This window comes from Papio anubis, chromosome 18 (assembly GCF_008728515.1).
Source record: "Papio anubis isolate 15944 chromosome 18, Panubis1.0, whole genome shotgun sequence".
In the NCBI taxonomy this organism is placed as follows: domain Eukaryota; kingdom Metazoa; phylum Chordata; class Mammalia; order Primates; family Cercopithecidae; genus Papio; species Papio anubis.
The window spans coordinates 20022102-20042807 of record NC_044993.1 but is presented as its reverse complement, the minus strand read 5'-3'; the positions used below and the strand labels follow the sequence as shown (position 1 = coordinate 20042807).

General features: G+C 46.8%; 1 protein-coding gene and 1 non-coding gene across 2 annotated transcripts; both read right to left on the bottom strand.

The window, feature by feature from the left end:
• Window positions 1-714: 714 nt before the first annotated feature.
• LOC116271383 lies at window positions 715-821 on the bottom strand. The gene has a single exon (XR_004179941.1). It is a non-coding gene; the product is annotated as a small nucleolar RNA U13 (small nucleolar RNA).
• A 738-nt stretch (window positions 822-1559) lies between these two features.
• NQO1 (NAD(P)H quinone dehydrogenase 1) lies at window positions 1560-20706 on the bottom strand. The gene is made up of 6 exons (XM_003917109.4): window positions 20187-20706; window positions 10524-10688; window positions 10280-10410; window positions 7174-7287; window positions 5223-5324; window positions 1560-3424 (listed from the first exon to the last, which is right to left on the bottom strand). The coding sequence occupies exons 1-6, from the start codon at window positions 20191-20193 to the stop codon at window positions 3119-3121; spliced, it is 825 nt and encodes a 274-aa protein (XP_003917158.1). The 5' UTR covers window positions 20194-20706; the 3' UTR covers window positions 1560-3118.

Here is a 20706-nt window from a genome sequence, read left to right as displayed (position 1 = left end):
CATCAAAACTTTTCCTCTCTCTGAGTCATTTCTATTGACATATAAATTTGTTGTAATGTCTCTGATCTCTTTTTAAAAATTTGTTCTTTGATCACACAGCCTCCTCCACACTATTTCTATTCCTCTCCTTCCATTCTCTCTTAAACCCATTCAAATCAGGCTTTCATCACGCCACTCTACTGAAATGGTGCTTTGTCAATGTCATCAATGAATGGGTTCCACACGGCCAAGTCCAGTGGTCACTTCCCAGGCCTTGTCTTGCTTGACTTGTCAGCAGTATTTGACAGACCTGATCATTCTCTCTTTCAAACACTTTCTTTTTTTTTTTTTTTTTCTTGGAGATGGAGTTTCACTCTTGTTGCCCAAGCTGGAGTGCAATGGCGTGATCTCAGCTCACTGCAACCTCCACCTCCTGGTTCAAGCGATCCTCTTGCTTCAGCCTCCCTAGTGGCTGGGATTACAGGCACACACCACCACGTCCGGCTAATTTTTTCTATTTTTAGTAGAAATGGGGTTTCACCATGTTAGCCAGGCTGGTCTCGAACTCCAGACCTCAGGTGATCCACCCTCCTCAGCCTCCCAAAATGCTGGGATTACAGGCGTGAGCCACTGCCCCTGGCATCTTCAAACACTTTCTTCGCTTGGCTTTCAGGACACCACACTCAGCTCTCCTGCATCCCTGAGCACTGGTTTTTTGTTTGTTTGTTTTTTTCATGTCAGATGGGAAAATGTACTGACATCATAACAAGGTTCAAGGGTGGCACATCTCACACATGCACGTGAACACCAAAACATCTCACACTTAGGAACTACAAAAGGATCTGACCACTGCTTTTCACTCTCATCTTCACCTCCTAACATTGTCGAGCCCCAGAGGTAAATCATCAAATCTCTTCTCTCAAAACTCAATGAGATTGATCCCAGCCAATCTCATTGCTTTCAACACCATCTATATGTTGAAGATTCCCAAATGTGCATCTCCAGCCATAACTTCTGCCTTAACTCCAGGTTCCTCCTATCCAACTGCCTACTTGTCAGCCTCACCTGGCTGTCTTAATAGACGTCTCTTATTTTTTGGAGACAGAGTCTCACTCTTATCACCTAGGCTGGAGTGCAGTGGCACGATCTCAGCTCACTGAAACCTCCACCTCCCAGGTTCAAGCAGTTCTCCTGCCTCAGCCTCCTGAGTAGCTGGGATTACAGACAACGAGCCACCACACCCAGCTAATTTTTTAAATTTTTAGTAGAGATGGGGTTTCCTGACGTCTGGTGATCCACCCGCCTCAGCCTCCCAAAGTGCTGGGATTACAGGCCTGAACCATTGCACCCGGCCTGTTTTTCTTCATTTCTATACCACTATCTTTCCTGGCTCTCTTTTAAATTCCCTGAGAGGACTGAATAGGTTGTTCTGTTACCATTTAGTAGGAAGCAGCCCTGCTGGGTGAGTTGTCAAGCCACGTCACCAGGGGGCTTCCAGCTGCAGTTTACGATTGAATCCTCTGATCTGTCTCCCACTAGATTCCACTATCGTTAGCTTCACTGTTACCAATGAGTGTGGGTCTGTTTTGTAGAAATGAATTTTATTTATTCGGATCTTTCAGAAATTTACACAAAACTGCAGTGAAGTTGAAGGCAACAGAAAATATTCTCAAACTGAAACACCCAGCCATCAGCTATTGTGGATACTGTCGAGAGCAAAAACCACCAGTGCCAATCAGCATCTGGTAAAGGAGGTTCTCCAGCTCGGTCCAATCCCTTCGTTTTTCTTGGCAAGTAAGAGGCTGTCTCCCATTTTTCAGGCAACCTTTTCATTATTTCTCAGCTCTTCTTTCAATGCACCACAAGAGGGCAGTGTTTTATCATATTCTCCTTGAATTATATAATACCAACAGTGGGACGAGATGACTTCCAGAAGTAGAAATTGACTATTATGCCAAAACTGTTCACCAAAGTTGATAAAACTCTTAAGTTTACAATTGTACCCCAAAGTCATGGGACTGGACCCCATCTCGTGGTAAGTCATCAGTTTAGCAATGATAAAGAAGATAACCTTAGATCAGAAACAAAGTATTTTTTGTGGAAGGCTGTTTTTAAGTATTGAAGGTACTATTTTCTTTCTTGAATTCACATTGCAGATGTGCGGTGTGAATTTACTGGTTTATCTCTGCAAACCTTAAAGTAGAAGATTGCAAGGGCCAGGTGCGGTGGCTCACGCCTGTAATCCCAGCACTTTGGGAGGCCGAGGCAGGCGGATCACCTGAGGTCAGGAGTTCGACACCAGCCTGGCCAACATGGTGAAACCCCGTCTCTACCAAAAATACAAAAATTAGCCAGTCATGATGGCAGGCGCCTGTCATCCCAGCTACTAGGGAGGCTGAGGCAGGAGAATCGCTGGAACCCGGGAGGCAGAGGTTGCAGTGAGCTGAGATCATGCCACTGCACTCCAGCCTAGGCAACACAGCAAGACTGTTTCAAAAAAAAATTTTTTTTTTAATTAAAAATAAAGTAGATGACTGCAGTAAAGAAGAGGTTCATTAGCTCTTCCTTTCAAGGTATCTGTGTACTGTATAGAAACAATGAAAGTTGAAGAACAGTGATACTCGTGCTAGGCATATTAGTCACCGCATTGTAATTGAAAGCAAGAAATATCATAAGCAAGTGTTAGATTACTAACAAGTTAAGTCCCTTAGGGCAGGTAGATTCAGTCTTTCTCAGAGCAATTCCTTTCTGCCATAAACTACAGAGAGGTGATTAATAGAACATCGGAGAATTGAATGATACCTAGCTAGACTTCACCCTAAAACTTTAGCCCTAAAAAGAGGAATTAAATTGTGTAGATGCCTTTAAAGAACATTTTCTAGCATCTTTCTACATCTTCCCTAAGTGGCCTCTTGAGCCCAGTTGGATTTTGGTTATATGCCATGATAGTAATCATAAGAATCAGTTACATTGAATAATAAAATGATCCCAAAATGCATGAATACAGTCGATTCCCTCTCCTATTTATTCCTTGTGGAAAAAGAAAAACCCAAATCTTAAAAACTAAAGTAAATCAGGGAAGCCTGGAAAGACACCCAGATTTGATAACATGTTAGAAGGAAATCCAGTCTTAGGAATCTCATTTTCTGGCTTTGATCTGGTTGTCAGTTGGGATGGACTTGCCCAAGTGATGGCCCACAGAAAGGCCAAATTTCTTGTTTTTCTCCTCATCCTGTACCTCTTTTTTCATTAAGAATCCTGCCTGGAAGTTTAGGTCAAAGAGGCTGCTTGGAGCAAAATACAGTGGTGTCTCATCCCAAATATTCTCCAGGCGTTTCTTCCATCCTTCCAGGATCTGAATTCGGGCGTCTGCTGGAGTGTGCCCAATGCTATATGTCAGTTGAGGTTCTAAGACTTGGAAGCCACAGAAATGCAGAATGCCACTCTGAGGATACAAAAAGCACAGAGAGGTAAGTCAACCAATTCCGTGCAGTTGTACTAGAAACAACAGAAGTTGGTCTGGGCTTCCCAGTAAGACACTCTGATGAGGAGGCCTCAGGCACCCTAGAGAATCAGTTCAGAGCTGGCGTCTCTCTCCTACCCTATACCTAGCTGTTACCAATTTTAGCCTTCTCAGGTGTGCTCTTCTTTAAATGCATAAACCCTTGAAACTGTGACAACCTGAATCCTTTGCCAAGAAGGCTAGAAGTTTTCTTACTTTAGGGAGTCTCAGTTTCTTGGCAGGTGACTCACCAAGACCTGCGGTGGGTGCATTTCTCCACCTCTCCATATAACCAGATGGGTCTTTTTTTTTTTTCCTTTCTTTTTCTTTTTTTTTTTTTTTTTTTTTGAGGCAGAGTCTCGCCCAGTCGCCCAGGCTGGAATGCAGTGGCGCAATCTCGGCTTGCTGCAACCTCTGCCTCCTGGGTTCAAGCAATTCTCCTCCTGCCTCAGCCTCCTGAGTAGCTGTGACTATAGGCATGTACCATCATGCTCAGCTAATTTTTGTATCTTTAGTAGAGACAGGGTTTAACCATGTTTACCAGGCTGGTCTCGAACTCCTGACCTCAAGTGATCCACCAAAGTGCTGGTCTCCCAAAGTGCTGGGATTACAGGCCCAGATGAGTCTTGATAAATGATTTTCATAAGTGGCCTCTCATTGGCTCTTCTCTCCAACCTCCCTCTTTATAGAAATTATCCTGAGGGTCTGATAACACCAATAAGCCCACCCCAGGCTTCAGTTTTATCCAGTTTTATCCATGTATAAACTGGCTAGACAAATTATTTCTTTTTTGTTTGAAACAGGGTCTTGCCCTGTATCCCAGGCTGGCATGCAGTGGTGCGATCATAGTTCGAGGCTGATCATACTGCAGCCTCGAACTCCTGGGTCTGTCGCCTTAGACTCCCAAATAGCTGGGACCACAGGTGTATGCTAATTTTTTTTTTTTTTTTTTTTGTAGAGATGAGTTCTCACTATGTTGCCCAGGCTGGTCTCAAAGTCCTGGGCTCAAGCGATCCTTCTGCCTCAGCCTCTCAGTAAATCATTTCTTAAATTGTCTTGGGCTCTAATAGTCTGTGAGACTGTATCAGCAACCTGGAGAAGGACAGGAAGGCTGGAGAGAGATGTCAGTCATCTGGTGAGACCAGGGCCCACGGCTAAACAAATCAAGGGTAGTGATTCACACTAGTCCTTGGCTGGGAGAGAATGCTGTTTGAACACACGCACGTGCAGGTGTGTTTCACACACACAGGCACCCAGGAAGGCAGGCAAGTTCCTAAAGGAAGCTCCCGTCATTCTGAATCATGACCACGCTTTCATCTTCACAACTCAAGATCTATTTTCAGATGCTATCTTGAGGTTTTGAACCCCATAGAAGGCTCAATTAATGAATTCCCCTGAAGGTTCGTTGAAAATGAGGTACCTGGCCGGGTGCAGTGGCTCATGCCTGTAATCCCAGTACTTTGGGAGGCTGAGGCAGGAGGATCATTTGAGGTCAAGAGTTTGAAACCAGCCTGGCTAACATGGCAAGACCCCGTCTCTACTAAAAATACAAAAATTAGCTGAGTGTGGTGGCGGGCGCCTGTAATCCCAGCTACTCAGTAGGCTGAAGCAGGAGAATCGCTTGAACCCAGTGGGTAGAGGTTGCAGTAAGCCGAGATGGTGCCACTGCTGTCCAGCCTAGGTGACAGAGCGAGACTCCGTCTCAAAGAAAAAAAAAAGAAAAGAAAAGAAAATGAGGTACCTGAATTGGCCAGAGAATGACATTCATGTCCCCATGGATCCCTTGCAGAGAGTACATGGAGCCGCTGCCACCAGTGGTGATAGAAAGCACTGCCTTCTTACTCTGCAAAAGAAAAAAACAATAACAAACTTCATTCCCCTCCACATCCCCTTGTGACAAGAAGTTAATGAAACAGCTCCAGGGACAAGAACACACAAGTCTGTCCTATTTGCTGTTTATGTTACTTCATACTTTGGCTCCCCTGAGCTACACAGTATGACTCTGCAGGAGTGCCAGCCTAGACGGTCTACAGACCAGCGGCCTGGGGCAAACCAAGGATTCCAAACCCCCACGTGTGGCTCAGGGCGAGGCTGTCACCACATCCAAAATCAGTGCTGGCTGCTGGCTGCCTAGGTGGAGTTACTGGGCGTTCTCATCCATCCTCCCACAGGCTAGGCATGGCGTAGGACAAGCTCTTTCATCTGGAAGGTCTTGAAGGGTTCCCTGTGCAGGATTTGGGCCTCCAAAAAATGAAGACAGGCCTTCTTTTGTTTTTATTATGGAAATTTTTAACACACGTAAATGAGAAAATAGTACTGCATCTATCACTCATCTTCATCTCTCAGTATTTTGCCATTCTAGTTTTAGCTCGACCCATGACCCCCTTTTTCTCTGGAGCATTTTATTTTATTTTATTTTTTCATTCTTTTTTTTTCTCTGAGACAGAGTCTGGCTCTGTCACCCAGGCTGGGGTGCAGTGGCACCCTCTCGACTAACTGCAAACTGTCTCCCGGGTTCAAGTGATTCTCCAGCCTTAGCCTCCCAAGTAGTTGGGATTACAGGCGCTCACCACCACATCTGGCTAATTTTTGTTTTTGTTTTTGTTTTTGTTTTTGATATGGAGTCTCGCTCTCTCACTCAGGCTGGAGTGCAGTGGTGCGATCTCGGCTCACTGCAACCTCTGCCTTCCTGGTTCAAGCAATTATCTTGCCTCAGCCTCCCAAGTAGCTGGGACTACAGGTGCCCACCACGCCTGGCTAATTTTTTGTATTTTTAGTAGAGACGAGGTTTCACCGGATGGTTTCGATCTCCTGAACTCATGATCTGCCCACCTTGGCCTCCCAAAGTGCTGGGATTACAGGTGTGAGCCACCACGCCTGGCCTTTTATTTTATTTTTTTAAGACGGAGTCTTGCTTTGTTGCCCAGGCTGGAGTGCAGTGGTGCGATCTTGGCTCACTGTAACCTCCACCTCCTGGGTTTCAAGCAATTCTCCTGCCTCAGCCTCCCAAGTAGCTGGGATTATAGGGGCCCACCACCACACCCAGCTAATTTTTGTATTTTTAGTAGAGATGGGGTTTTGCCATGTTGGCCAGACTGGTCTGAAACTCCTGACCTCAGGTGATCTGCCTGTCTCGGCCTCCCAAAGTGCTGAAATTACAGGTGTGAGCCGCCATGCTCAGCCTCTGGAGCATTTTAAAACAAATCCCAAATATCATGTCATTCCATCTGTAAAAACTTGATCATGCATCTCTCCCAAAGGACCCGGAGCCTAGGCTTAGGATCTAATTGTGCTCAAAACCCTGCATCAGAGCCGGGTGCGGCGGCTCACACCTGTAATCCCAGCACATTGGGAGGCTGAGGGGGCTGGATCACCTGAGGTCAGGAGTTCAAGACCAGCCTAACCAATGTGGAGAAACCCTGTCTCTACTAAAAATACAAAATTAGCCAGGTGTGGTGGCCCATGCCTGTAATCCCAGCTATTCAGGAGGCTGAGGCAAGAGAATTGCTTGAACCCAGGAGGCAGAGGTTACAGTGAGCCGAGAATGCACCATTGCACTCCAGCCTGGGCGACAAGAGGGAAACTCCATCTCAAAAACAAAAAACAACAAACAACAAACAAACAAACAAAACCTGCATCAGGACAGACCACCCAGAAGCCGGCTGTCAGAGCATTCAGAACCGTCTACCTACCTGGAAGGGTCCTTTGTCATACATGGCAGCGAGCCTGTAAGCAAACTCTCCTACAAACACTCGCTCAAACCAGCCTTTCAGAATGGCAGGGACTCCAAACCACTGCAGGGGGAACTGCAGGACAGAAGACATCATCAAGTTCAGACCAGAGGCTCCCCAAGCCCAGAAGGCGACTCGGGGTGCTGAGCTGCTCCCCATTATGGCTCTGTGGGGGAGCCCCTCTTCACGCCTTTCCCATTCCTCCTGGGGAGTTAGCACTTTAAGGAAAGAGATCATTATTGTCCTTGGTCAGCCAATTGGACAGTCTTCTTTTTCCCTGAAAATGCAAATATTGAGTGGGTCCAAGAAAGCTACATACACAGAAGACTTATTGATATGAAACTTGTTTGTATGAAATCACATTTGTCAGCAAAGTCTAAATAGCAAGGATTGCAAACAAGGTTTGCTTCAGGGTGTCGCCTCAATCAGTATTTTCCCAAGAGTTTGCTTTAGTAGGTGTGGTATCAACAATATGACTGTTGGCCAGGCGCAGTGGCACACGCCTATAATCCCAGCCCTTTGGGAGGCTGAGGCAGGTGGATCACTTGAGGGCAGGAGTTTGAGATCAGCCTGGCCAACATGGTGAAACCCCATCTCTACTAAAAATACCAAAATCAACCGGGTGTGGTGGTGGATGCCTGTAGTCCCAGCTACTCAGGCTGTTGAGGCAGGAGAATCACTTGAACCTGGGAGGTGGAGGTTACAGTGAGCCGAGATTGTGCCACTGCACTCCAGCCTGGGTGACAGAGTGAGACCCCATCGTGGAAAAAAATGAAGATAGGTCTTCCTCCTTTTATGACTGTCCCTTGTTATCATGGATGAAAAATCGTATCACTTAGAATAAACACAATCACTCAAAAATGCAAACTAATAATCAGTGTGATGGCCGAGTGCAGTTGCTCATGCCTATAATCCCAGTATTTTGGGAGGCCAAGGTGGGAGGACCACTTGAGCCCAAGAGTTTGAGACCAGCCTGGGCAACAAAGTGAGACTCTGTCTCTACAAAAAAATTTAAAAATTAGCCTGTTGTGGTGGTGCACATCTCTAGTCCTAGCTATGTGAGAGGCTGAGGCAGGATGATTGCTTGAGCCCAGGAGTTGGAGGCTACAGGGAGCTGTGATCACCACTGTATCCCAGCCTGGGTGACAGAGCAAGACTCCACCTCTAAATAATAATAATCATCGTCATCAATGTGGCTAGGCGCGGTTGCTCACGCCTTTAATTCAAGCACTTTTGGAGGCCAAGGTGGGTGGATCACTTGAGGTCAGGAGTTTGAGACCAGCCTGGCCAACGTAGTGAAACCCTGTCTCTACTAAAAATACAAAAATTAGTCGAGCATGGTGGCACATGCCTATAGTCCCAGCTACTTGGGAGACTGGCTTGAACCCGGGAGGCGGAGGTTGCAGTGAGCCGAGATCACGCCATTGCACTCTAGCCTGGGCAACAGAGCAAGACTCCATCTCAAAAACAAACAAATAAATAAATAAATGAATAAAATGTTAAAAAATAAAAATAATAAATAATAATTAGTGTAACTAAGGTTCATCAGGGACTTCCCATGAGAAAGTCTTGTCTGACCTCTTATCCTAATAAAAGCAGAGTACGGACTATACCAGGAGGTTTTCTCATCCTTGATTCATGATTTAAAGATATGACAGGTGCACGCCTATAATCCCAGCCCTTTGGGAGGCCGAGGCAGGCAGATCACTTGAGCCCAAGAGTTTGAGACCAGCCTGGACAACGTGGTGAGACCCTATCCGTACAAAAAAAATTTAAAAATTAGCATGGCATGGTGGCATGCACCGATAGTCCCAGCTATTCAGGAGACTGAGGTGGGAGGATCACTTGAGCCGAGGAGGTTGAGGCAGCAGTGAGCGGAGATCATGCCACTGCCCTCCATCCTGGGCGACCGTGAGACCTTGTCTCCAATTTAATTTTTTTTTTAAAGGCATCCTTTGGGGTACTGGCTAGTGGCATGTGGCTTTGATTCCTAGCAACAAGCCTGTGGGTAAAATAAAGGACTTCAAGGATTGGATGTTTTGTAGCTGATTGAATAACTAAAAAAAAAAAAAAAAAAAAAAAAGCCACAGCCTATACCACCCTGTTCATGGTTTCCAGGATCATATACATTCTATGTTCAATATCAAAAGACTGGCTGGAATTGGTAAAAGCAAAGTCATTGAGTACAGTCACATTTATAGGAAAGATCACTGACGAGATTCACGCACAATCCCAGTATTGTCTGCTAAATGGTAAGGCCGCTTCCCGAAGAAGAAAGGCTGTGGTTTGCTGCAGGAACACATTCAGCAGGGTTTCAAAGCCCCCTTCAGCTGGCAGGCTACAATGGCAAAGAAGTCAATGTGTCATGGATTATTCTACAAAGTATTTGGGATTTTTATGGAGAAAGGAGGAGAACTGCAAATTTTGAGAGTCCAACAGGAATCGCTAACTGAAGGAATCGCTAACTGAAGGGGAGACTAAGTACATAGAAGAAAGCAAGCTCAAGGGTTGTACATCATCTATGCAGTTGCATTTCTTTCTCTCTCTCTTTTTTTTTTTTTTTTTGAGACGGAGTCTCGCTCTGTCGCCATGTTGCCAGGATGGGGTACAGTGGCACAATCTTGGCTCACTTCAACCTCCACCTGCCAGGTTCAAGCAATTCTCCTGCCTCAGCCTCCAGAGTAACTGGGACTACAGGCACATGCCACCATGCCCAGCTAATTTTTGTAGTTTTAGTAGAGACCAGGTTTTACCATGTTGGCCAGGATAGTCTCGAACTCCTGACTTCAAGTGATCCGCCGGCCTCAGCCTCCTAAAGTGCTGGGATTATAGGCGTGAGCCACCATGCCTGGCCTTGCAGTTGCATTTACATATGCAACAGTAATACAGCCAGATTCCCAATATCTGTGAGATCCATGTAATACTGCACCTTTAAAGTAATCACCCTTATTTGCAGAGAATGCAGTAAAGTGGGTGACTGTTTAAGATCCCATACCTAATTAGGTGACATGTCTAGGACAATAAGCATGCAAATGCCCCTGACACCACTTCCAATGTCCCCCCATACCTGGAATATCACAAGGTCTGCAGCTTCCAGCTTCTTTTGTTCAGCCACAATATCTGGGCTCAGACGGCCCTCTTTATAAGCCAGAATAGATTCGTCAGCATACTGAAAGTTCGCAGGGTCCTTCAGTTTACCTGCAGAGAAGAAAAAGAGAGGCTGGGGCCGGAGGAGCCAAAGCCGGGCCAGAGGACCCACAGGCAAGGAGATCCGCAAAGAACTAATTAAAAAGGGGAGGAGGAACTCCTACCTGTGATGTCCTTTCTGGAAATGATGGGATTGAAGTTCATGGCATAGAGGTCCGACTCCGCCACCTCCCACCCTTTCTTCTTCAAAGCTGCTACAGCAGCCTCCTTCATGGCATAGTTGAAGGATGTCCTTTCTGAGTGAGCCAGTACGATCAGTGCTCTTTTGCCTACAGAGACACACACAAAGCACCCGGGGAAAACCCATTACCAACCAGCAAGCCTTCAGCTACAGGGGAGTTGCAGTCTGTAAAGGAGGGGGCGGCTTTGTTAGACATTAGGTTATTCCATTCCATCCCCTGCAGCCAGAAATGTATTTTCCCCTTAAAAGTACTGAAGATTAAAGGAAGGATTTAAATCAGTGGCTGATTTAATAAATAGTGTTGACAGCCGGGCTCTGTGACTCACGCCTGTAATCCCAGCACTTTGGGAGGCCGAGGCGGGCGGATCACCTGAGGTCAGGAGTTCGAGACCAGCCTGGCCAACATGTTGAAACCCTGTCTCTACTAAAAACACAAAAACTAGCTGGGTGTGGTGGCGGGCACCTGTAATCCCAGCTACTCGGGAGGCTGAGGCAGGAGAATCGCTTGAACCTGGGAGGTGGAGGTTGCAGTGAGCCAAGATTGTACCAGTGCACTACAGTCTGGGTGACAAAGCAAGACTCCGTCTCAAAAAAAAAAAAAAAAAAAGTGTTGGCAAATCTAATGAGTTATCTGCATGAAAATAAGATGATTCCCCTAGAAAACTATTACAAGTTGACCATCCCAAATGGGAAAATCCAACATTTTTGAGTGCTGACATAACAAAGGAAATGCTCATTGGAGGATTTTGAATTTGGGATCCTCAACCAGTAAATATAATACAAATATTCCAAAATCCAAAAAAATCCGAAATTCAAAACATTTCTGGTCCCACGTATTTCAGATAAGAGATACTCAACCTGCATAGGTGTTACAACTCAGTTAAGTGGTTTCCCTTGTCTGAGGGTAGTGGCTCAAAGGACACAAAAGGGACGTTGGGGTGCTGAATACATAATTTTTCAGTTTGTGAAAATCCACTTAGAACTTGTGAGGGCTGGGTGCGGTGACTTATGCCTGTAGTCCCAGAGCTTTGGGAGGCCAAGGTAGGAGGACTGCTTGAGCCCAGGAGTTCGTGACCAGCCTGGGCAACATGGCGAAACCCTGTCTCTACAAAAAATGCATAATACAAAAAACTAGGGCCAGGCATGGTGGCTCAGCACTTTGGGATTCAGGTCAGGAGTTCAAGACCAACCTGGCCAAAATGGTGAAACCTCATCTCTACTAAAAAATACAAAAAGTAGCCAGGCATGGTGGCGCCACCTGTAATCCCAACTACTCGGGAGACTAAGGCAGAGAACTGCTTGAACCCGGGAGGGAGAGGTTGCAGTGAGCCAAGATCGCACCACTACACTCCAGCCTGGGCAACAGAGTGAGACGACATCTCAAAAAAATAATAAAATAAAAAACTAGCTGGGCATGGTGACTCACATCTGTAATCCTAGCTATTTGGGAGGCTGAGGTGGGAGGATTGCTTAAGCCTGGGAGTTCGAGGCTGCAGTGAACTATGATTGAACCACTGAATGCCAGAGTGAGACCCTGTCTCTAAAAAATGAACTGGTGCATTTTTTAATGTGTCTATTGTAGTCACCAAAAAAATTTTTGGCTTTAATTACCCCACTAATATATCACATACAACCATAATTTCTAGTAGATTAAAGATCCAAAATTTTTAAATGAAACTATTTAAATACTAAAGGAAGAATGGTAGAATTTGTATAACCTCAGGGTAGAGAATCCTTTATTTAAAAAAAAAAAATTCTGGGTGTGGCGCAGTGGCTCACGCTTGTAATCCCAGCACTTTGGGAGGTCGAGGCAGGTGGATCACCTGAGGTCAGGAGTTCGACACCAGCCTGGCCAACATGGTGAAACCCCGTATCTACTAAAACTACAAAAATTAGCCGGGCGTGGTGGTGGCCACCTGTAATCCCAGCTACTTGGGAGGCTGAGGCAGGAGAATCACTTGAACCCGGGAGGTAGAGGTTGCAGTGAGCCAAGATTACACCATTGCACTCCAGCCTGGGCAACAAGAGTGAGACTTTGTCTCAAAAAAAAAAAAAAAAGTTTAGCAAAAAGAGCCATAAACAAAGTCAAAAGATACCCACTGGGAGAAGAAATTCGCACTTCTCATCACAGAGTTAAACTCCCAAGGAGTGCCCACAAATGATTAGAAAAGACAGTGCAATGGAAAAGTGGGTCAAGGATCCGAACACACTGTTCACAGAGCAGGAAAGGCAAATGGCAACAAACAAATGGAAAGATGCTCTGCGTGGCCTGTCAGGAAAATCAAAATGAAAACAAGACATTTACCCATGAGTTGACATGGGTACCATGTTTACATTTACCATGAGTTTACATTTACCCACAAAATGTTACAAATAACACCCAGGGTTAAGATTGTACCAACAGAAAAACTGGCGCGTTACTGGTGGGAATATGAATCGCCTCAACCTTTAGGGAGAGCAATCAGGCAGAATCTCTTAAAACTTTAAAGACACATAAATCTTTTATCTCGCTCTCCAATTTGGAGGAATCTGTTCTACAGAGTGAAAGCATCAGGCTATAAGAGCCAAGGATTGGCCGGGCGCGGTGGCTCAAGCCTGTAATCCCAGCACTTTGGGAGGCCGAGACGGGCGGATCATGAGGTCAGGAGATCGAGACCATCCTGGCTAATACGGTGAAACCCCGTCTCTACTAAAAAATACAAAAAACTAGCCGGGCGAGGTAGTGGGCGCCTGTAGTCCCAGCTACTCGGGAGGCTGAGGCAGGAGAATGGCGTAAACCTGGGAGGCGGAGCTTGCAGTGAGCTGAGATCGCGCCACTGCACTCCAGCCTGGGTGACAGAGCGAGACTCCGTCTCAAAAAAAAAAAAAAAAAAAAAAAGAGCCAAGGATGTGTATTACATCATGCTTTTCATTGGCAAAAATTAGCTATAACCTGATTGTCTATGGGGAACACTTTAATAAATTATGGGCACATCCACACTACAGGATATTTTGCTGTTAACAAGAATGAGTTGGCCAGGCACGGTTGCTTGAGCCTGTAATCCCAGCACTTTGGGAGGCTGAGGTGGGCAGGTCATACGGTCAAGAGATCCAGACCATCCTGGCCAACATGGTGAAACCCTGTCTCTACAAAACTACAAAAATTAGCTGGACGTGGTAGTGGGCACCTGTAATCCCAGCTATTTGGGAGGCTGAGGCAGGAGAATCGCTTGAATTTGGGAAGCAGAGGTTGCAGTGAGCCGAGATCGTGCCCCTGCACTCCAGCCTGGGCAACAGAGTAAGACCCTGTCTCAGAAAAATAAATAAATACAAGTAAAAAAATACTTTAAAAAGAATGAGTTAAACTGGCTGGGCGTGGTGGCACATGCCTGTAATCCCAGCTACTTGGAAGGCCAAGGTGGGCAGATCCCTTGAGGCCAGGAGTTGGAGACTAGACTGGGCAGCATAGTGACACCTTGTCACTAAAAAAAATTTTTTTAGAGACTGTTAACCAGGTACGGTTGCTCAGGAGGCCAAGGTGAGAAGATTGCTTGAGCCCAGGAGTTCAAGACCAGCCTGGGCAACATGACAAAAGCGAAACCCCTTCTCTACAAAAAGTACAAAAATTAGCCAGGCATGGCAGCGCATGCCTGTAGTCCCAACTACTCAGGAGGCTGAGAGATGGGAGGATCACTGGAACCCAGGAGGTCGAGGCTGCAGTGATCTGTGATCGCCGCACTGTACTCCAGCCTGGGCGACAGAGGGAGACCCTGTCTCGAATAAACAAATTTTAAAAATTAAAAAAATTAAAATGAATTTACTATATGTAGTGACTCAAAAAGATATCCATGATATATTATTAACTGATAAAAAGGCAAGTGAATATGAATCCATTTTTATTTAAAACGAAAGAAGTGAGAGGAAGGGAGAGAGAGAGGGAAGGGAAGGAAGAAAAAGAAAATACAAAAAAAAAGAAAAAGAAAAAAGAAATGACACATATTTGTATGTAGATTTGCAGCACGTTGGTATGAGGGGGAGAAATGTGGAACAATCACATTAAACTTTTTTCTTTTTTTTTGAGACACAGTCTCACTCTGTTGCCCAGGCTGGAGTGCAGTGGCATGATCTCAGCTCAGTGCAACCTCCGCCTCTTGGGTTCAAGCGATTCTCCTGCCTCAGCATCCCCAGTAGCTGGGATTACAGGTATGAGCCACCGCGCCCAGCAGATCACATTAAACTATTAACAGCTCAGCTTCCTTTATAAGTAAGAAATGGCAAAGGGTACAGGTAGAAGGGAAATGGGCCTCTTTTATATTAACAAGGTTGTCAGAGGCAGCATGCTTCAATCTGCAAGCACAGTATTTAGTGGATCCTTATGATGTGCTCGGCACTGCCCTCAGTGCTTTGCATTCCTTTTTTTCTTTTTCTGAGACAGGGTCTCGATCTGTTGCCCAGGCTGGAATGCAGTGGCATGATCTCAGGTCATTGCAGCCTTGACCTCTCAGGCTCAAGTGATCCTCCCACCTCAGCCTCCTGAGTAGCTGGGACTACAGGTGTGTGCCACCACACCTAATTTTTGTTTTGTAGAGACAGGGTTTTGCCACGTTGCCCAGGCTGGTCTCAAACTCCTGGACTCGAGCAATTTTGCCTGCCTCAGCCTCCCACAATGTTGGGATTTTAGGTGTGAGCCACCACGCCTGGCCTGCACTTTCTTCCTTTGTCAGGGCAACCTGATATGTTTTAAATACGTCGCCTCCAAAATTCAGGTGCTGCCAATGTGAGAGTATTAACAGATGGGACCTGTGAGAGGTGATTAGGTGAGGGGGTCTCCTTCCTCGTGAGCGGGATCAAGGCCCTCATAAAAGAGACTTTGCCCAGCACGGGGCTCACCTGCCCTTCCACCTTCTACTTCCCACCATCCGTGTAAGGACGCAGCATTCCTCCAAATGCAGCTCTCACCAGACAACCAAACCTGCCAGCATCTTGATCTCGGACTTCCCAGCTTCCAGAACGGTGAGAAATCAATTTCTCTTTTTTATTAACTACCTAGTCCCAAGTATTATGTAGGGAGGCACAAAATAGACTGAGACACACCCTATGAGGTCAATACCATGAGTAGCCCCATATTATAGATGAGAAAACTGAGGCACAGGAGAGAAGCAAGTTACCCAAGTGTGTAGTCATTAAGTGGTGAAACTGGAATAATTTAAAAATGTAGAGAGTGGCTGGGCATAGTGGCTCACACCTGCAATCCCAGCACTTTGGGAGGTCGAGGCATGCAGCTTGCTTGAGCCTGGGAGTTTGAGACCAGCCTGGCCAACATGGAGAAACCCCGTTTCTACCAAAAAAAAAAAAAAATTAGGTGGGCATGGTGGTGTGCACCTGTAGTTCCAGCTACTCAGGAGGCTGAAGTGGGAAGATCGCTTGAGCCAGGGAGGTGGAGGTTGCAATGGGCCAAGATCACACCACTGTACTCCAGCCTGGGCAACAGTGAGACTTACAAACAACAGCGTGCAAGGGCATAGAGCGAAGTGCCAGAGAAAGGACGCTTACTCCCACAGTTGCTCCTGATAGCGTGCTCTGCTACTTCACACCCTACCATGAACAGTGGGTGCAGCTGGGAGAAGAAAATGCCTGCAACTTTTTGTGGGGGCGGAGGGGGGATGGAGTCTTGCTCTGTGGCCTAGGCTGGAGTGCAGTGGCACGATCACGGTTCACATCAACTTCTGACTCCCGGGTTCAAGCAATTCTCCTTTCTCAGCCTCCGAACTAGCTGGGACTACAGGCGTGTGCCACCATGCCCAGCTAATTTTTTTTTTTTTTTTTTTTTTTTTTTTTTTTAGTAGAGACAGGGTTTCATCATGTTAGCCAGGATAGTCTCAATCTCCTAACCTCATGATCCACCTGCCTTGGCCTCCCAAAGTGCTGGGATTACAGGCGTGAGCCACTGCGCCCAGCTGGCATCTGCAACGTTTTTGCACCATGAATGAATAACTAGAAATGACTAAAATAACTAGAAAGGCGCATTTAAGCCTTAAGCTCTCTTCCTGCTTTTATTATTGACCACACCTAGCAAGGGAGGTGCCTCTTGGGCTAAATTCAGCCAAGTGTAACTTTCAGGGCCCAGTATGCCAAACCAGGGGATTTCCAAACTTGGTCCTGAGGTTTTGGACTCTTGAAACTAAGATTCAGTGCAGTAGGTGTTTGATGGTGATTTACATGCGCTGGAAATGACTGACTTGCTTTGGATAGCCTGGGAAAAGGGAAAGGCAGCTCTGAGGCTACCTCAACAAATTCCTACCTCTTAACCCATGGATTTAACACGACTGGGAGGCAGGTGAGCATATCAAGCTCTAACAGGCATTTTCTTTGTAATTTACCTCGCCGTTAGTCTTATCAGTGTTTACTGAACACCGCTCTGACAGTTTTTATTTTATTGACTTCTCATCAACGTGAACAAGCATTTTCTAAGTAGTAAGACAGTCAAGGTACTTCTCGGAAAATGAACAAGTCAGAATATCCATCTCTTGATCTTTCAAGGAGCTCAGACTCTAATAGCTATAAGCATGCCTGTGACTTTACAATTTTTCATGTAAGGCAACACACAAACAGGAATAATATATTTGTAATAAATATAACCACCAAAGTGCAGTACCTGGAATACGTAGATCCCCAAAACAACTCAAAAGAAAAATGGTCAAAAGAAGGTTGTGGGTGGGGCACGGTGGTTCACACCTATAATCTCAGCACTTTGGGAGGCCAAGGCGGGCAGATCACCTCATGTCAGGAGTTCAAGACCAGCCTGGTCAACATGGTGAAACCCTGTCTTCTACTAAAAATGCAAAAAAAAAAAATTAGCCAGGCATGGTGACGGGCGCCTGTAATCCCAGCTACTGGGGAGGCTGAGGCAGGAGAATCGCTTGAACCCAAGAGGCGAAGGTTGCAATGAGCTGAGATTTCACCACTGCACTCCAGCCTGGACAGCAGAGCAAGCCTCTGTCTCAAACAAACAAATAGACAGATGGTTGTGAATAGGCAATTAACAGAAAAGAAGTTTTCTGGGCCTGGAGGGTTCATTTTCCCTTCCTGCCACTTAACTAGCTGAGCAACATGACCTGGGAGGAGTTACACTACTAGAGTTTCCCCTGGGAGAGGCCACAAGATGCACACACAGATAACCTCTTCAGGGTAGAGTGGCATTAGTGTGTTAGGAGAGGTAAGGGACAAAGTTCAACAGAGGGCTGGGCGCGGTGGCTCATGCCTGTAACCGCAGCACTTTGGGAGGCCGAGGCGAGTGGATCACTTGAGGTCAGGAGCTAGAGACCAGCCTGGCCAACATGGTGAAACCCCCGTCTCTACTAAATATACAAAAATTAGCTGGGCGTGGTGGCGTGCACCTGTAATCCTAGCTACTGGGGAGGCTGCAGCACAAGAATCGCTTGAACCTGGGAAGTGCACACCACTGCACTACAGTCTGGACAACAGAGTGAGACTCTGTCTCAAAAAAAACTTCCACAGAGGAAAACTTCAAGACTTCGGGGCTGGCCCGTTAGGAAAGGCCCTCAGAGGAGCTTGCCATTTGAGCTGAATCTTGGTCTTGAACTCCTGGCCTCAAGCAGTCCTCCTGCCTCAGCCTCCCAAAAGTGCTGGGGTTACAGGTATGAGCCACCACACCCAGCCAAAAAAAATATTTTTCAGCCAGGTTTCGAGTTCTGCTTTGACCAAAAAAATTAGCTGAGTGTGGTGGCACACACCTGTAGTCCCAGCTACTCAGGGGGCAAAGATGGGACTATCACTTGAGCCCAGGAGGTAAAGGCTGAAGGGAGCCCTGATTATGCCACTGCACTCCAGCCTGGGCAGCAGAGCAAGACCCTGTCTCAAAAAGAAAAAAAGAAGTATGTTAAAGGTAAGACTTTGTATCAGTTTCATGCATTCTCCTTCTGCCTTCTCTTTTCACTTGAGTGCTCCAGGGAACATGAGTGCGAATCAGACACATCTATTAGTTGCAAACAAAAAACCTGGATGCTTTAGTGAACCTCAAGATTTGGTTAGCCGGGTACAGCTAAAACTAATTATACAAGATCCAAGTCTTCCTTTTTTCCCTCATTACCAGCTCTCTTTTTTGTGTTTACGCATAAATACAGAACATTCTGTAAGACTGGAAAGTCAGGAAACAGTTCCTGCCCTAGTATTGGAGGAGAGGGTGCCTGTGCCTCGGGGAGCTTAAGAAAGAAATACAAAGGAAATAGCAACCACCGTGTATGCGGCAAGCCTCTCAGCTGTAAGAATCTATTCCCTGCTGTCTCTGCCAGCAACTCATTCTGGGCTACCAATTCCCTGCTTAGTCCCTTTCTCAGAGATTCTGATAATTTCAGTTGGTCAATTGCAAGGGCAATCTCTTCCTCCACTCACTTTGACCAAGATGGGCTTCTGTGTGTGCAGGTGCATTTTTAGAGGCAGGACCAGGTTCACAGGGAAAGAAATTACAAAACGCAGGACTGTGCCCCAGATGAGGCAACAGCTTTCTAAATCTTAGCGCTGTCCAGTCTCAGAGTGAGATTATTTGGGAAACAGCTCTCAGTCCCTGCAGTTGTCTCAGCTGGTTATTTATGCCTTGGGTGGAGCTGGGGTGACCTCTAAGTTCCCCTAGGGTTGATGGCCGAGTGGGGAGGCTCTATCACTGAAATGGACCCAATACTAGAAACGGATCCAGTACGACCTGATCAGGTTTGCCTAATCCAAGGGCCTCAATGGAAAATACCTCCCAAGGCCAGGCACGGCTGCTCACGTCAGTAATCCCAGCACTTGGGGAGGACGAGGTGGGCGGATCACCTGAGGTCGGGAGTTTGAGACCACGCTGGCCAACATGGCGAAACCCCGTCTCTACTAAAAATATTAAAATTAGCTATGCATGGTGGCGCACTCCTGTAATCCCAGCTACTCGGGAGGCTGAGATGGGAGAATCGCTTGAACCCGGGAGGCGGAAGTTGTGGTGAGCTGAGATAGCACCATTGCACTCCAGCCTGGGCGACAAGAGCAAAACTCAGTCTCAAACAAAACAAAACAATACAAAACAAAACAACAAAACCTGAGCCTGGCAGCTTGGAGCCGGTTCTGGTCTCTCTCAAACAAAAGGTATCAGTTTCCTCCACTCCTGTCCACCAATCACCAGATACTCTCATTTTCTTCAGAAGCTCGGAATCCACATTTTTAAGTGAAATCACCCATTTTAATGATTGCAACTTAATTCAAATTGGTTTAAATACTATAGCCCAAAAGAGGTATGGGCTGTGACCGTAAGCCTGATTTGGCCTTCAACGGCCAGTTTCTGACCCCAGTTTTGGAGGGAATTTCTGCGTCCAAGGTCAAGTTTCTCCTAAATGCCCACTGGAGTTCGTGGGGGTGGAGTGAGGAAGGATCCACGACTCCGGATACAAACAGAAGCTCTCCCTCTCCCGGAGTCCGATCAAGGCTCATCCCAGGACCCTAATCTCTTCCCTTTGTGGGTTTTGACTCAAGGAACAAAACTCAGGGCCAAACCCATACAACCTCCTCCACAGGCACCAGGACTCCGGAGACCAAGCGCCTCGCCCTTTCCAGCACTCACCGACCATGGCGCTGGTGCAGTCCAGGGCGCTGATTGGCTGGACTGTCTGTGCTTGCCGGGGCGACCCTGGCCGGGACTAGGCTCTCACTGGGCTGGGCGACTCCAGCGGCAACCTTGCAGGAGTCGTGTGTGTGGTGCGCGGTGCAGTCTCTCTCATATATCCTGCGCGGCTCATTTGAGTTGGACGTCAACAAGGGCGGGACCCAACGCCTGGATCCTGGGGTGCTGGGCTAGAGGATGCCAAGGCTGCAGCTCCAGGAAGGGAGGGAGCCTGGGGGGTGAAGGAGGGGCCCCTCCACTCCCACCCGCCCCGCCTGAGCAACTGGTGGAAGTCAAGAAAAGTCTCTGGGGGCTGGAGGAGGGGTTCGTGGGGGTGTGTGACAGAGGCCTCAGAAATCTGGCTGGAGGGGCTAAGGTAAGCCCATCTGTGCACTGTGCCCTGAGGTGCAAGGGGATGCAGGGTGGAAGTTGTTCCCAAGAGAGTCCAGGGATCGAGTGGGCCTGCCCTTTGAGCCTTGGC

Bases quoted from the DNA above. Each gene is read 5' to 3' on its own strand.
- NQO1 (XM_003917109.4), bottom strand. The intron at 10,411-10,523 runs GTAGGAGTTCCT...TCTTCTCTGCAG, and splicing joins TTCCAGAAAGGACATCACAG to GTAAACTGAAGGACCCTGCG. The intron at 3,425-5,222 runs GTACCTCATTTT...TTGTATCCTCAG, and splicing joins TCATTCTCTGGCCAATTCAG to AGTGGCATTCTGCATTTCTG.